Raw genomic sequence first — 18,238 nt, 5'->3', positions numbered from 1 at the left:
GCAGAAAATTGGTGAAGAACATTGATTAAAAAATTCAGAAAGTCAGCAAGCTTCAGTGTTAAACCATAGTGTATTTTTGCATTTGGTTACCATACTTTGAGGAACTGTGTAGTGTAATGTCTGAAGATATGACTGGGTCCTATTTTATGTTTGTCAAATATTCATTTATTCATTCATTTTCCTTTGTCATAGTCCTTTATTTATCAGGGGTTGCCACAGCGGAATAAACCATCAACTATTCTGGCATATATTTTTTGCAGTGAATGCCCATCCAAACAATAGTATCTGGATGCAGCCTTTATGATGCAAGCTGAGATTGCATTGCTCTTAGATGCAATGTCAGACACAATGCACTCAGTGGAGCTATGATGTTACTGTGAGGGGTAGGGTTAGGGGTGGGGTAAGGTGAGGGCATTAAAAAGCATTGGATGCAGCTCAGATTGCATCTACACCGAGTCTGTAGCCAGACCTCTCTCACTGGCCCGGCGGATCTTGAACCAGCAACCTTCTTGCTTTGCAACGATAGTGCGTCGAATATACCTTCATACCGTGTGTATGGATGTTTCCCAGTGATTTGTTGCAGCTGGAAGGACATCTGCTACGTAAATCATATACTGGATAAGTTGGTGGTTCATTCCACTGTGGCGTCCCCAGATTAATAAAGGCACTAAGCCGAAAAGAAAATGAATGAATGAATGAATGAAGGAAGTTTGATTTATTGAATGATGCAGTCATGTAAGGTGGTCTTTTGACACAAACAGAACAAAGCACCAATTTAAAGACTTTTAGTAGGTCAATCAAATCTCTTCTAGATGCTTCTCTGCCACGAAACATTGCTCCACACGTGGATGCAGTCCAAGGGCCAACTGACAAATCAGAAGTCCTGGGAAAAAGGCGACAGGGCGAAGAGCTCGGTGCTGTGATTTTTGTTCTGTGTCTCTTCTTCCCTTTCTCCCTCCTCATCCTGAGGCCTCAATGGTCATGCTCAACTGCCTCAACAGAGAGACACTCTTTTTTGGCCCTTTTCATTCGTCTGTGCCCCTCTTTGCCTCTTCCCAGCCGTTTGCCCTCTTTCAGCCCCTCTCGCCCACATCTCAACCCATAACACCCCCACCGAACGTTTTCTCCCCCCCCAACCCCCCCCACCCCCGAGTCGCTCTTGGTTTCTCCTCACCCCCTCTGTGTGACTGGGCTTCCTTTTTTGATAGCTGACCCCTCCTTGTGTTATTATTCAGGTCCACCATTGTATAACATGTTTCTTTTCTACGGCGCCTACAAAGGGAGCATTTGATCAGAGGGTTACGGTGCGCGGGTCGCAGAAATGCAACTACACGGTGGTAACCTTTGTTTGGGACAGCAATGGTGGGTTGACCTCATCTCTTCTAAAGCGAAAGGCCCGAGCTATTCAAAGGCCCAGTCTCACTTGCTGAGCACATTCAATCGAGACCGGCCTGTCACAGATATTGCCTCACAGTTATCTGAGGCTCAGGCCTCTTTTTCTGGGAGTTCGACTGCTGGGCCAAAAACATAACAACAGCTATACGGTCCTGGAGGTATACCTCTTGAATAGACCCGAGCATGCCCTTGAGGTTTCTCTCAGGCTGCTGTTGTTGTCAACTGAATGAGCCTGACTCTGAAAGAAACTGGCTCCCAATTTGGCCGACTTGTGTTCCTGGAGGCCTTCGACTTTAACCCACACTTGTCGTGCTCGTGTTCTTGATGCGCCCACACACATACAGCGTGATCTATGAGCGAAGGAGAATTCGACCTGTCAGCTAATGATCGCTGACTTCTTCAAAGCAAACGCAGCGTAGAAGCGCATCTCAAAGGAGGAGAATCAATCACCGTCCGAATTGCCCACAAAAGATGTCGGGGAGTCAATGAATCTCACACCCCAAAAAAACTTATTAAATCAATACTTTTACATGAATTTAATACACACTCTAAAATAAATATTTCCATTTGTTTAAGTATCTTACAATCTTCCAATAAAAATATATAGTCATGTACAAACAATAAAGATGCTTTTGATAATATCCCTACACATAGTGGACTCTGTGTGTATCTGCATATGTTTGGGGTCATCAGTAGGTAGCTGCCATGGTCACTGTCAGAAAACAATGTGCAAAACTTTTTTAGGTTTACTTTTTCACTGGGATGACTTTGCACCTTATCTACCTCTGAAGGTGCATATTGGTACCTGACACTTTTAAATATAGAGGATCCGGTGGAATCTGTAGTTCAATAAAAGGGATAGCTCACCCCAAAATGAAAATTCTGTCAAAAATATACTCAAATGTCATCCAAATACCCCTGAGAACACAAATAAAGATATTTTGGATGTTCTTCTCCTCAATGTCAGTATAGCATGCGCATGCTCTATGTACACTCTCAGAAATAAAAGTACACGGTTCATAATGGTACCTCATAGGTACGTTTAAGGTACATTTGGGTACTAATATATCCCTTTGAGGTGCCAATGTGAATTCTTTAAGTACAAATATGTATATTTTGAAATGGTAATGCCCAGTGACAGCTCCTGTACCTTATTTCTGAGAGTGTATGTGCACTTGTATAGCATGTGGTCACAGATGGTGTATATTTCGGATGAGCCTGTGCTTCGTTTCAAACAGATGAACTTATGTGTGGCTTGGGCATCTGCGGTATATCTAGAAGACACATGAACTGTATTGACATTGTGTTTGGTACCTCTCTAGACTTTGAGTCGGGACCAAAATATCTATATTTGTGTTTTAAAGATGAACAAAGGTACCAGGGTTTTGGAACAACATGAATAAACATTTGAGATGTTCTTCAAAAATAGTTTTGCACACATTTCTGAGAGTGTTTATGTGTCGTATGTCTGCTGTTTTGTTTCATTCCCAGAGATGTGTTGCATTATTACAAGGCTTACTTGTCCTCTGTTCAGTCATGAGTTTAGTCATTGTCCCAGAACATACTGTTCCTAGTACAGTCATTCATCTGTACATTTTCCTTAAATTATACACAACATTGCTTTGCTGTGATGTCCATTAAACTCTGAATGCACAAAGATTAGATAAACTCAAATTAAGATAGCACTCCATTATAAGACGCTGCCCTTTCCTCAATTAACGCTTGCGCGCTGATGGTGCTTAGTCCTCTTGTTGAGGGGATATGGGATTAAATCAAAGGGCTTCTGTTCTGTTAATAGGTGTCCTCGAGGAAGACGTTTCATGAAGTGGGCCTCTCTCTGGTGCTGCCGGGTCTGCATGGCTTTCCTGGGTCGACCCTTGCGTGTAAAGGCCATGTACCAGCCTTTGTACTTGGCATTCTGCAAAGCTGTGTAGTTATTTTCCAGAACGATCTCGGTGAATATGCAATCCTTGCCACGGCCCTTCCTCTGGCAGGAAAAAGAGACAGAAAGCGGACGACTGAAATGACAAACTCAGAAATCTGCAATTGAAGACTTAAAGATTTATGAGACATAGTTCTGCACATAGGGCATGATGGGTTTACCTGCGATATAGTCAGTGCCAGTTGAGCCAGTTTAGTTGTCTGTATTTTATATATCATCATGTGAGTAATGCTGTTTCATTGCATTTGGCAAACGCTTTTTTGCAAAGTGACTTGTGTTAAAGGTGCACATTGTTTTATCAGTTTCCCTGGGAATCAAACTCAAGACCTTGGTGTTTCTGGTGCTATGCTCTACAAGTGAAGGAAGGTAGCTTGAAAAACATTTCATTTACTCACCCGTCCAATGAGCTTGCCTTTCTTGTTCATGCAAATATAGTATCCTGTTTTTGCCCCTCTGATTCGAACCCGGCTTCCAAATGTATCCGTTTCCACAACAAGTTTTGCTGCAAATATTAAAAGCCTGTTACTTTTAATTTGCTTTCAGGTGATATACACAAATGATAAAGAAAGATGCATGTGATTGGGGAGTTCTGATATTTTTATTATTCTAATGTAGTCTGGGTTGGCACACAGTAAGAAGTATATGCCAATATTGAGCCTAGATTTGTCAGTGTGTGTGTGTGAGACATATAAGGACACACATTTGTATAGGTATTACAAAGACAAGGTGACTTATGAGGCAGTTCATTCCGCTGTGATGACCGCAGATTAATAAAGGTACTAAGCCGAAAAGAAATTGAATGAATGAATGAATGAAGGTGTCGTATTAAAAATACTTATAAATCATATAGAATACTTTTTTCTTTCTTTAGAAAGTAAAAAAATAAAGAAAGTTTCATGTGGATAATGTAAAAAAAGATCTGTTTTTACAGTATAAAACCCAACAAACTTATGGAATGTCCCAAAAATCACAAAAACAAACCTGTGTGTGCATGTGTGTTAGGCCAAGACTACAAAGAATAAGAGTAACAAAGAAGGGTATAAAGCGATGTCGCTGACCTCACCTCTCTTCATAAACTGACTCATACCTTGAGTTGTAAAGCTATGAAAATTCCTCATAAAATGACCCTCCAAAAAAGTGGGCAAAGTGGATGGACTGCACGAGTGGAAAGATGGCTAGACATGCAGAAATACTTTGGTGACAGGAATTCATTCCCAGCGGATGGGATCCTAACCACTGTTTTGTTTGGAGAAGAAGTGCCGTGGCTCACTTAAAAACAGGTGCCCTACTGTATAGGTTTAAAAATGACACTGAGTTCTAATAAAATAAGATTGACTTCACATTGCCCATGCTATGAATCACATGTCAACCATTCGTTTAGTATATAATACATCTAATTTTGCAGCAAAATACTCTCAACAAGTGATTGAAACGTAAGATCATTTTGCTTCACACATAATATAGGAACATTTGCAATAAACATTTGTTTTGAAAGTCACAAAAGCTGAAAAATAATGATGTTATAAAAGCAATATGCCATATTTCTATTCTACAACTCTTTATTATATGGAGAACTATTCAGGAAATGTTAAGACGGCAGAAGTAAGATGAGTACTGATGTGTTTTCCAGAACCGTAACGGGTTTCTCTTGAGATCCCCGTACTCAACAATATAGAATCCATTTCAAGCTTTGCAGGTTACCTTTTGGCATTGACATTTACTGGATATACTTGAAAGTAACTTGACATAATATTCTTAAATGACTTGTTCTGTTCTATTGTTTGCAGATGAAAAAAAAAAAAAATGATGTGTGTCTTATAAGACTGTGACTTGCCATGAATATCTCCATCCTCTGCATTGGCGTTAACCCTCTTATTACCCAGGACTTGTACATGTTTACCGCTGGTTCGGCTATATAGCTGATAAGTCCTTGTTAATCTCCGACTCATCCTGTCTGACAGACGACTCTGCTCCGTTACATGGTGCTTAAAATTAGGCATAGAGATGGACTGCATGGTCATCTATGGAAATGACACAGAAGAACATGCAGATTTTTTAAACAGAAGAACAAAGAAGAACTATATTCTGATTATTTAAAGTGTAGCATGTGACATGTATATTCCAATAACAATATGAACTGCAACTTTCTCATCAGAATCGATTGATTTTCTAATGATTCCATATGTGGCTTCACTTAGTTGGCATTCCAGGGGCAAGTGCACTATCCACACTCTAAAAAAGATGCCAATGAGGGGTCATTTCGACCAACAATGATCTTTCACCCCAGTTTCACAGGCCTTTCCCATAATGATTTTCTTTTGTAAGCCAGTCATGCGCCGTGCCCACATGTTAGAGCCATTACCTTTAAAGCGAGGGGTTCACGTCTTTTCAAGATGTTTGACAATTTGCCAATGACTCTATTAATAATGAGTTGTTTGCACGGTTATAACACATTTACAGCGCACATATAAAATCACATGATTAATGTGGGTAACTTTGTATCACTTTCGGTGTATCTTGCTGGTGCTTGCCTGGAAAATATTTGTAGGAGAGAATTTGGCTTTTTTGTTTTGTTTTGTTTTAACACTTGTAACTCAATGCATTAGTGTTTTGCTTTGAATTGTATGACTGTTATGCATATTTGTATATAAATAATGACTTGTATCAAATTATAAAGAGTGAAAATTAATGCTAGGTACAAAAAAAATGCTAAAATTAAGTACTAATATAAAATGGAAAAATAAAGGTTTTTAAGGTTATTAGTGTTTATTATTGTGTATGATCACCTCAACCGGATTTTTCACTTATTTGCAAATATTAAACTAAAAGAAACATTTCATCAAAAGCAACTGAATAATTTAGGAACAAATATTAAAATACATAAACTACATGCTAACAAACAATGTTTGTCACTCTCACAAATGCCACACCTGTCTTATTCTGGTGAGTCTATATGGGTCAAATAGAAGTAAACTGAAAAGTTGTGCTGCAGGCATCCTTCTAATTTCATTTCTTACTATGTTTGTAAAAATTTTGATTGCTGAAACAATCAAATGAAACAATTGATTCTGATATTTTGATTATTATATTATATTCTGGAATTGTCCTATAGCACCAACACAATTACAATTATAAAAAAAGCTTGTTTGTGAAAAAAATCGACTTACCTGAGTGTAAAAACACAGAGTCATGAATTGAAGAAATCTGAGTGCGGGAAAACCAAATTTATTACTTCTTTAAAATCATACAAAAATAAACAACTATAGAAATGACTACATATAAGTGGTGTACTTACAGGTAACCTAACCTCGATGATTTCAGCCTCATTGTGAGATTTCCAAACCCTGTCTGATAATCATCCGAAACAGTAAGTCCTTCATCAATTCCTCTGTTCCTGTATATTTCTGTATGAAAATCGGTCCATCTGACATCAGCAATAAGACGAACAATTAAAAGGGCAATTGCAGTTTACGAGTATCGGAAATATGATTTATTCATCCACTGATTCCATGTTAAATGAATCCGTCAAGTAATTTTTATTCCTCAAAGTCCAAGCAACTCAGGCGACCGTTTTCAAAAACATAATTTATGAAAACAATGAAGAAAAAAAATATATGAAATATTCTTCATAAAAAATCACCGGCATGATCCAACAACATGCGTGCGCCCATGCTGAGACTTTTACATTGTTTCCTCGCGGTATTTCCAGTGCTGATGTAAATGTCACGGGAAAATTCTAAAGTCACTTTCAGGTTGGTAAACGGTGATATTTCTCTGACGGGAAGCTGGGAGGCACAAACCCCACTGCGTCTCTGTCCACTTTCAAACTCCCAATGTCAAACCCACTTTTCACGTGTAGTGAGTCCCGTTACCTCCACAGAAGCGCCTTCCCACCCTTTAAACCCCTTCACTGAGGAAGAAAGACAGTCATTTAACCATTTCAAAAGAAGTTGAGGATATACACTCACACACATACACACACACGACCAACTTTTGGTCACTTTTTTATGAAATATAAAGTTGTTATTAACAAATAAATAATTTAAACTTTTTGGATAAGCGTTAACCTGCAATTTACTGTTGCATTAAAGAACATTTTATTTAACACATAAAAATAAGTTATTGTTGACATAAATTTATATTGTTTCAGTGCTATAGTAATTTGAATTTAATAAATACTGTAATTTATGTTTGTTCGGTTTTATTACTTACTTACTTACTTAATTAATAAATTAATAAATTAATTTTAAAAAAATTATTATATTTATTTATGTGATTATCCCTGTTAGTAACATTGGTAATAAACATTTGATAAAATGTGGATAAAAAGGATTGCATTTCTAAGAGTGGTCAAAACTTGTTTAAATAGTCTAAAAATATCTGATGTTTTTATACAGTTGGTCACCGTAGAAAAGTTAATATATTAATAATGCTCTTTCTCATGCCTAAAAAACATTAGCGTCCGAATAATTGTCAATTAAACAAAACAAAAACATTTCCCCAGACATTACTGAATGTTATAATAGATTTATGTTGAATTAAATTATAACATAACATGACTTATTTCATGAGTAAAGTTTAACAATAGCCAGTACATTGTAATAAAAAAAAATAATAAAAAAAACCTTAGAATAATAAATAAAGGTCATGTTCCATTAATGCATTCCATATATACCACCAATTTTTTCTGATTGGTAATTTTCAAATATTTTTTTCTCAACCACATATATTGTCCTACATTAAATGAAACAATTTGATACTTATGACTGCATTCCAGGTCATATTAAAATTAATAATACCTTAGTATTAGGTAACAACTTAAACCAGAAATAAAAATATTTATGTTTACTTTCTCTTTCTCAAATAAAAAATAAATAAACTGAAAGCTACATTGTTACCACTTCAACACAAATCTAAAAATCCACTTTACATTTTCCAGGTAGGTTTATACTGACATTCTGAAATAATGACACGCTTAATATGTATTATATTGTCCATCATTCACATCATATGCTATATTTATCATTCTTGTTACTGGTTTAAGTAAAGTATACCTCCCAAACAGCTCAAACCAAAGACATATAAAATCCAGCCCCTATAACTGGAATTTTAGTTTGAAAAGGTGGGGGGGGGAAATTGCATAGACTCTGCAATCCACTCTAGAACATATACAGCTACATTAGTCTATTCCCTGGCTGCCTGTAAGACTTTGCTTCACTGTGCCTTTGTGGTGACCCCAGTTTTCATTTTTTCATTTACACACTACATGTGTAAGTAATATATGCTCCATGAGAGATCTAGACTTTAGTTGTTTTCGACATCTAATGGTTAGACATGTGCTGTCAAGTACTCTGAGCCCTTTTGATGCATTGGAGCCACCAGAAAACAAAGCATTTAACATGAATTTTAACAGTCTTAGTTTCTATATTTTTAAATGATAATGTAACATAACAAGGTCATATAGTATCGCCATGTCTCCTGATCTTTCACAAAGATGTAATAGCCCTAGATCAATAGACTGGGATCTTCTGGTGAATCTCACATGCATATTGAGATGTCTTCATCTGCTAATAGGCTTTTTTCCCGTGCCGTCATATAGGCTTTATTTCTACCTTCAGTATTCTCATATGCTGCTGACCCTAACATGGACCACTGCAAGTACCACGAATCTCAGACGGAGACTTTAATTCCCATGAATGACTCGAAAGTCATTTTCACACCTTTGAGCTCACATAGGAGCGACAAACCAGCTGTTAAGCAGCATAGAAAATGCCATTATTGGTATTAGTTTAATTCTGTCCCATAAATCACTCATATCAGTCTGTGTGCTGGCTTAGAGGGTGAGAATGAACCTTATTGATTAGTTCCAGAGGGACACGGCCACAAGTCATTTTGCCACCTGGAATGATTCAGCGCACTAGTTAGTCAGGTCCTATCTCAGATATTACACAATTGGTGCATTTGACACATTTGCTCAGATTGTTTCTCAGATTTTAATACGCATCTGCAAATACATTGAGGACAAGAGCACTGAGATTTCTTGTTTGATAGAGATCATGTATATAATATGCAAATATTTGTGAGCACAGTAACTTGTAGAGTATGAATGAACAGCTTTTTATGTGATTTACTATCCCCTTTCAGTGGTGTTACTTTTGCAGTGTTACAGTATTACTCATATAGCAAATGTCACAACACTAACATTAAAGGCATGGTTAAAACTGAAAATTATGTTATCATTTAATGTCATTTACAAGCATGTTTGACTTTCTTTTTTTTTCTGTTGAAGACATGCTTTGAAGAAAGTGGAAAACCTGTAAGTCAATGGTTAAACTATTTCTTCAAATATTTTCTTCTGATCTCAAAGAAACTCATAAAGGTTTGGAACCACTTAAGTGTGAGCAAATATTGAGTAAATGTTATTTTTTGGGTTAGAGTAGTTCATTACATTAGTTAACATGAAGTAATAGTGAAAAATACTCCTACAACATTTATTAATCATTCAATTGATTGATATTTATTCATTTCAACACGTATTGTACATGTTAAAGGGACAGAAAGAAAAAAATATGTTAAATTATCTGTATTAAATTTTGTATGGGCGAAGTAGTGGCGCAGTAGGTAGTGCTGTCGCCTCACAGCAAGAAGGTAGCTAGGTCGCTGGCTTGAGCCTCGGCTCAGTTGGTGTTCTGTGTGGAGTTTGCATGTTCCCCTTGCATTCGCGTGGGTTTCCTCCGGGTGCTCTGGTTTCCCCAAAGTCCAAAGACATGCGGTACAGATGAAATGGGTAGGCTAAATTGTCTGTAGTGTATGAGTGTGTGTGGATGTTTCCCAGAGATGGGTTGTGGCTGGGAGGGCATCTGCTGCATAAAAACTTGCTGGATAAGTTGGCGGTTCATTCCGCTGTGGCGACCCCAGATTAATAAAGGGACTAAGCCAACAAGAAAATGAATAAATGAATGAATGAATATTTTGTATGAAAACATAGATCCTTAACCCTTAACCTTAAAAAATGTTGTCCTAAATTTATGAATGAGACTGTACAAATTCAAATGAGCAACTAAATAAAAATATTATAAATTGTCTGCTAGACTGTGTTAGTTTTTACAAACCCACAAGGTTTACATTCATCTTTTACTAAACCTTTTGTCCCCACCTATTGAAAAGCTATAGAACATTAAATTCAATATAATCAAATGTATCCTCATTGATTTGGCTTGTCATTATGGACCTACTTTAGTACTTGAGTAAAAGTACAGATATCCTAATAAAAAAGTTACAATTATGCATTTAAGTCTTAAGAGAAAAAATAATAATAATAATTAATAATTAGTTTGGGTGGCATGGTGGCTCAACAGCAAGAAGGTCATTGGTTCGAATCCTGGCTTGGCCAGTTGGCATTTCTGTGTAGAGTTTGCATGTTCTCTCTGTGTTGGTGTGTGTTTCCTCCAGGTGCTCCGGTTTCCCCCACAGTCTAAAGACATGCTATGTAGATGAATTGGGTAAACAAAATTGACCGCATTTTGTGTGTGTGTGTGTGTGTGTGTGTGTGTGTGTGTGTGTGTGTGTGTGTGTGTGTGTAAATGAGTGAGAATGAGTGTATGGATGTTTCCCAGTGATAGGTTGCGGCTGGAAGGGCATCCACAGCATAAAACGCATGCTGGAATAGTTGACGGTTCATTCCGCTGTGGAGACCTCCGACAAATAAGGGAATAGGCCAAAGGAAAATAAATGAATTGATTAATAATAATTATTTTATTTATTTAGAAAGAAAACATTTTTAATACCAAAGTCACCTTTCTACCTAATAATTCAAATGAAATTGAAAATTCAAGTGTTCAGACAAATGAAAATAACAACAACGTAGTATAAACATGAGTGTCATTTAATGATAAATAAAACTGTATAATATAACATAATGAATGTATAATATAAAAAGGTATATGTTATATAAAACGTTGTTAATATTTTAGAGAGAATACTATGCAAAAGTACTAGGTTTTATATCTAGTATGTGCTGAGGCCTGCTGTATGTGGCCATTGTTAAAGTGGGCTTTTACAGCTAATAAACAATTCCCAAATGTGACCTAAATATGATTAAAACATTTTGAGTCAGGCTCATGAATTCAGTGAGCTATTTACTTTGATCAGATTTGAATTAATTTTTCAACCGAGAACAGATGCATTATAGGATCATTCCAATTCACAAAATAATTATTGTGTAAAATTTTTGAAACATTTTAAAGGTTTATCTTAAAAGAAGTATCAGTTCATTCAAGATGATCAAACTCAGACTTTACAGTCCCTAAGTGGCGGACAATTTTGCTCAAAACCAACTTCATTTTAAAAAGTTATATGAAAAACCTATTTACAGTGTCAATCTTCAGTTAATTATGTATTATTCATTAATTACATGGTTAAGGTTAGAATGTGGGCTATGTTTAGCATTAGTTTCCTGTAATTATAAATAATTAACTGTAATTAAGGAACAAGTGTAACAAGGACACCTTAAAATAAAGTGTTACTTATTGTAGTTTGGATTGTAGTGAATTAAAAGTAAATGTTTTGCAAAATCATAACATGATTAGGTTTTGATATTTGAAAGCTAAAGTATTGAAGTAAAAATGCTTTGCTACTGGTCTGTCCACCGCTGGTAGTCTACTTTCACAGTATATGCTTTGTATGCACAATATCTGTAACATTCTCTTTGTTTTCCTTGGCTTTTGAGACCTCACTTCACCTTAGCTCACCTTATATGACTTGTATGCTTATTCAAACACAGTGTATGTTTTAGTCAGTGGATAGAAATCATAAGGGCCTCCTAAAATGTATTCACAAATGTATTCAAAAATAATAATCACATAAATATAGCAGGTATTTTTTTAAATAGATGTATAATTTTATTTATAACATTTCTTATAGTGTTGGTATTCATAATCTTACACTGTGCAATCCTAAATACTTACCCGCTGTAACAGCCAGGCCAGGTTTTCCCCTCACTCAATCACCACCATCATCATGATCACAGTCACCTAATACTAATTAGCCCCACACCTGCACATCATTCCTGATCATCATGTCAGCCCCATATAATCCTTCACTGTCCCTCACTCAATGTCTCGCAACATTGCATAACAGAAGGACAAGTTCTCATTTTCAGTGACATCTTAACTTATTGGTTATACTTACCTGTCTATTCCTTGTGATTTTCAGTGTCTGTGTCTCTCCTCCTAGTGTGATTTCCTCCTGATCTCATATATGGTTGTGTGTTCTCTGATTCCTTTGTGCTCCTGGCTCCTTATCATTCTCTGGTTCCTGCTCATCATCTGGTCCACTGCTTCATCATATCCTGCAACAGACTTCGACATTTATATCTACAGTGCATCCAGAAAGTATTCATAGCGCTTCACTTTTTCCACATTTTTTTATATTACAGCCTTATTTAAAAATTGATTAAATTGATCTATTTTTCCCAAATTCTGCACACAATACCCCATAATGACAATGTGAAAAGGTATTTTGAAATTGTTGCAAATTTATTAAAAATAAAAAACCTGAAAAGACACATGTACATAAGTACATGTACACATGTACATAACTCTAAATTGAGATCAGGTACATTCTGTTATCACTGTTCATTCTTGAGATGTTTCAGCAGCTTAATTTGATTTCACCTGTGGTAAATTCAGTTGATTGGACATTATTCGAAAAGGCACCTGTCTATATAAGGTCCCAGGGCTGACAGTGACCCGATGTCACTCTGTCTGAGCACCAGCGTTCTTCTGTGGAGAACTGGAAGACTAGTCAGAATAGAGGGAAAGATGAACGCAGCAATGTACAGAGACATCCTGAATGAAAACCTGCTTTAGAGAGCTCTTGACCTCAGACTGGGGTGACGGTTCATCTTCCAGCATGACCCAAAGCACACTGCCAAAATATCAATGAAGTGGCTTCACGACAACTCAGTGAATGTCTTTGAGTGGCCCAACCAGAGCCCAGACCTAAATCCTATTAAACTCCTCTAGAGAGATCTGAAAAAGGCTGTACACCACTACTTTCCATCTAACTTGATAGAGCTTGTGCGGTACTGCAAATAGGAATGGGAAAAAAAATCACAAAAACAGGTTTGCCAAGCTTGTGGCATCATATTATAAAGATTTCAGGGTGTAATTGCTGCTAAAGGTGCATCAACAAAGTATTAAACAAAAACTTCAGTAAAGTCAGTAAAGTTGTTTACAGGACATTTCAAGGCTGTTTTCAGTCATTCTGCCGAAGAGGCATCCACAGGTTAACATTTATATCACCTAAACCAAGGTTTTATGTCAGTTCAAGAATATTCCTTAATATTTTGCACCCTTGCAGCAGCCAGCCACTTGGATGAATACACATTGATGACAATGTACTGTCAGGGTCTCGATGCACAACTAAGAATGCCGTTGGCCGCTTCTGATGATAGTTACGGCCTGGAAAACTTATTGATTCTATGTTCCTCATATGGAAGCCTGTAGCAAAGTGATTACTAACATTCCTAGTTATCCACTCCTATGTCAGTTTCCTCGACCCTACCAGACCCCAGCCCAGAACCAATGATCCTGGATCAGGGAAGATTAACCGATGCAGAGCAGCTCTGTCGGCTAAACCGGGGTCTCTGCTTATATTGTGGAAAGTCAGGGTATTTTCAAGCATCATGCCCCATTTGTCCAGTGCGTTCCATGATAAGAGCTATTCATGCTATGCAAGAGAACAAGCTACCGCTCACTACCGTTGTGACACTTACTGCACCTAACACCTAACACTTAACCAATGGTCGCACTTCTTGACTCTGGTTCAGTCAGCAATTTATTCTCTGGCGGGCTGTGCCATCAGCTCCACTGCAAGACCTGTTTCTCAGAGAAAAGCTATAATGTTCAGTCCATCATCAACCGAGTAGTGTATTCCATTCATATACATATTGGGCTATTTCATTAAGAGGAGATAAACTTATTGGTTCTGGTAGGTTCCACCGCAGACATCATCTTAGAGTGCCCTTAGCTGGTAAAACACAATACTGTGTTCTTGTAGGGCAAAGAAGAATTTCTCAAATGGGGAAAGAACTGTTTTTTCCAAATGTATTCCTGAATGTTCTGTTAAGAAAATAGGGGCCATCCTATCTCAGTGGCAGGAGGTACCATCTTGACTCCATTCATGTGCCTTCTTTTCCAAAAATATTCAGCCCAGTAGAAGCGAACAGTGATGTGGCTAACCGTGAGCTTCTACCTATCAAGCTTGCCCTCGAAGAGTGGCGGCATTGTTTGGAGGGGTCCAAACATCCTTTCATGCAATTCACAGATCATAAAAAATCTTCAGTATCAATGACATGCTTCATGTCTGAATCCCCAACAAGTGAGGTGGGCACTGTTCTTGACAAGATTCAATTTCTCTATCTCATATCTTCCAGGTCATAAGAATACTGAGCTGATGCCCTCTCCAGGCTTTATAGCCCAGAAGAAGCCCAGAGTGAACCCAAGCCGATCATTCCTTTAAGGTTAATTGTAAGTCCCATCGAGTGGGAGACCCCTTCTGCCACATATGAAGATCTTCAAGCCAGGTTGTTCTCTGGGTCTCCAGTTCATTCCTCTGTACCAATGCATCCCACTCATTGAATCATCTCAATCGTCACTGGGCACTAGCAACTTTGGGGCGAACAAAATTTTCCCGTTACTGAAGGAACATTTCTTATGCCTGAGATGGCGTAGGACTCCTCATCGTCTGCCTAAAGGAAAGCTTGTACCCCTGCTAGTCTCAAATCACCCCAGGTCACATATAGGAGTCAATGTCATGACTGATCTCCCAGTTTCTGAAGGTAATACCTGTATCCAAGTAATTGTAGGTAGATTCTCCAAACTGTGTGAACTTATCCCCTTACCTTGGTTACCATGTGCCATGGTAACTGCGGAGCTAATGTTTACCCATGCATTTTCTTTACTATAGTCTTCCACATTGAGGTCCCCAGTTTACTTACTCATCATTCTGTCCTCGGGATATCATCCTCAAATCAATGAACTAACTGAGCATAAGATCCAGGAGGTGGGGTGATTCTTTCAAAGCTTTTGCCATGATCACCACAACTCTTGGAACCAGTTCCTGGTCTAGGATTAGTATGCAAAACTCCAAGTGGCGTCTTGCCACTGCACTCACATCCTTCTAGCGCATACTCGGTTTCCAGGCTCCCCTTTTTCCATGGCCGGGAGAACCATTAGGTGTACTGGCCATTGATCACTGGGTCAGAGAGTAAGGAGGTCTGGGACTCATGAGCCATTCATCATCTCCAGAGAGCTGTACTGAGACAAAAGAACTTTGCAGATTAACATCGCTCCAACACTTCCAATTATGAAGTTGGCCAGAGAATATGGTTATCTAATTGGGATATGTGTCTCCATTAGCCCTGCAAAAAACTGAGTCCCAGATTCATTGGTTCTTTCCCGATCATTGAAAGGATTAGGCCTGGAAAACTCATTTTCAGCTTCCCTCAGAGCACCACATTTCATACCACATTTCTACCCTCACAATCACCACCATCATCACGCTCACCTGAATACTAAGCATCTCCACACTTGCATGTCATTCCCAATCATCACACTAACCCCATATAATCCCTTATTATCCCTTACTCAGTGTCCGACATCATCGCATGACAGAAAGACTAACTCTCATAGTCGGTGAAACCTTACTGTACTGTATCAGTCATACTTACCTATCTATTCCCTGTGATCTCCAGTGTCTGCGTCTCTCCCCCTAGTGTGATTTCCTCTTGGTCTCTTATGGATGTGTGTTCTCCAATTCCTCTGTGTTCCTGGCTCAATTTCATCCTTTGGTTTCTCTTCATCATCTAGTCCACTGCTTCATCATATCCTGCAACAGACGTTCATATCTTTTCCTGTCCATACTCCAAATAAACTGGTATTTATGCTCACAGCTCTGGTCTCGTCCCCCGTCTGTGACATTTTTTTTTTTTTTTTTGCAGTTGTACCTACATTTTCACACTAAACTCAAATATTGGATCTCTAACCCGTTGTTTGGTCAAATATGGACAAACATAATGCTATTTTATTTTTTAATAAAATTTTTAAATGGCACATTTTAACCCAATTTTTTTTTGCAAGAAGTGTTCTAAACATTGTCCTTACATTCTAGCACAACAATAAAAAATGTGTTTTAAAACTCAATGTTGGGTAATATATAGACAAACCCAGCCTTTATTTATATAATTATATTTAAATGACTTTTTTTTGCAAGCAGTGTTTTTGCAGTTGTCCCTACATTTTTACACTTAGCTCAAACAAATATTGTGTTTAAAAAGGGACAACCCCTATGCTGTTTTTTTTCTTTTTTTTTAATAAAATTTCAATAAAATTGTACTTTCTGTATGGAGTTTGCGTGTTCATGTGGGATTCCTCCAGGTGCTCTGGTTTCCCTCACAGTCCTGTGCTGTAGGTGAATTAGGTAGCTGCTGTAAATTGTCCATAGTGTATGTGTGTGTATGGTTGTTTCCCAGTAATGGGTTGCAGCTGAAAGGGCATCCGCTGCGTAAAACACTTGCTTGATAAGTTGGTGTTTTTTTTCGCTGTGGCGACATCTGATTAATAAAGGGACTAACCCGAAAAGAAAATGAATGAATGCTTCAGAGTTTTATAACTGAGTAAAAAAAAGTGTTATAGAGGGTTACCTAGGCTTAAATCAGGTGTTCAGATAGACGAGTTGATGATAGCATAAAATAAAGAGCCTTCTTTTCTCCTTTATTTGTCCCTGTCTTTTTTTTGATAGCTTTTAAAAGCCCTCCGCAGTGTAAAATGTTCAGGATGTGGAGCTTCTTTTCTTTCTTGTTCTCCCTCTTTCTAGCTCGTTGTGGTCAACCAGCCAACATAATTCAGCAGTGGTTAACCAAAAGTCATGCTTTAGTCAAATTTGTGGGAACCCGGGGTGCATTTTAATATCACAGCCATGTTTTAAACCAAACCCTTTTCCCATAGACTTTCTTAGGTCTGGTCCAGATCTGCCATCTGATGTCTGGTCATTGAGCGGTTGATGTTCTTCCAAAATGCTGTCCCTGTCCTTCTAAAAAGCAGAAGGAAAATCAAGAGTATAAGAGAGAGTGAAACAAGAACCCTGGCACGGGACCTTTGGTTATTCTTAGAGGAAGAAGGGAATGAGTAAATGTCTGAAGCAGCTAATATGAGCCCACTCTATTAAGTAGAGTATTATTCACTCCCGTTGATGCCAAGCATAAAAATACACACCAGCAGTTGTGGAAAGGTAGACACCATGGAGGAAAATAAAACGGAATGTAAAAATAAAGTTGGAGTTAGATCACAGGTGTCATCCAGTAACACTAATCATGATATGCGCTTATGAATGATACATACTGTCAGAGACACTTCTAAACACACTGAATTCAGCTGTGATTGTACTGTTACCACCTGGAGAGCAGACAAGTGTTAATGCTTTTAGCACAAGGGATCTGTCCTCAAAAACGTTTCCAAAAAGTTCAGTGAGACTTTTGGTGCTAGGAGTAAATCTAACTAATGCCTTATCAGTTACAATGTTCAAAGAAGCAGTTATTGACAATGACAACCCATAATTGCAACTAGAATGTGACTCCAAAAAGCTGTTTTTAAAAAGCGGATTCTTTTACTGTTCTTTAAAAACTAGGCAGAAATTGACAATGTGTGGAAATTATTATAAATGATGTACTTGTCTGCATATATATATATATATATATATATATATATATATATATATATATATATATATATATATATATATATATATATATGTATATATATATATATATATATATATATATATATATATATATATATATATTTTTTTTTTTTTTTTTTCAATTCACATGACGTCATGTGT

General features: G+C 37.5%; 2 protein-coding genes across 3 annotated transcripts in view; both read right to left on the bottom strand.

Annotated features, from left to right (window-relative positions):
• The window catches only part of LOC147846886 (uncharacterized), a 207,954-nt gene that overhangs the window by 89,873 nt on the left and 99,843 nt on the right, over positions 1-18,238 (bottom strand). The gene's annotated exons all lie outside the window — the stretch shown is intronic.
• fgf8b (fibroblast growth factor 8b) lies at positions 1,908-7,172 on the bottom strand. 2 transcript variants are annotated; one of them, XR_015475920.1, is made up of 6 exons: positions 6,633-7,172; positions 6,505-6,541; positions 5,172-5,358; positions 3,733-3,839; positions 2,571-3,382; positions 1,920-2,390 (listed from the first exon to the last, which is right to left on the bottom strand). XR_015475920.1 is itself a non-coding variant. In NM_182856.1 (5 exon segments), coding segments are annotated over 5 exon segments (639 nt in total). In that variant the 5' UTR covers positions 6,665-7,148; the 3' UTR covers positions 1,908-3,106.

Source organism: Danio rerio, chromosome 1, assembly GCF_052040795.2.
Source record: "Danio rerio strain M-AB ecotype USA chromosome 1, GRCz13ab, whole genome shotgun sequence".
NCBI lineage: Eukaryota > Metazoa > Chordata > Actinopteri > Cypriniformes > Danionidae > Danio > Danio rerio.
Note: the sequence above shows the minus strand (reverse complement) of the source record. Positions and strands in the feature narration are given on the sequence as shown.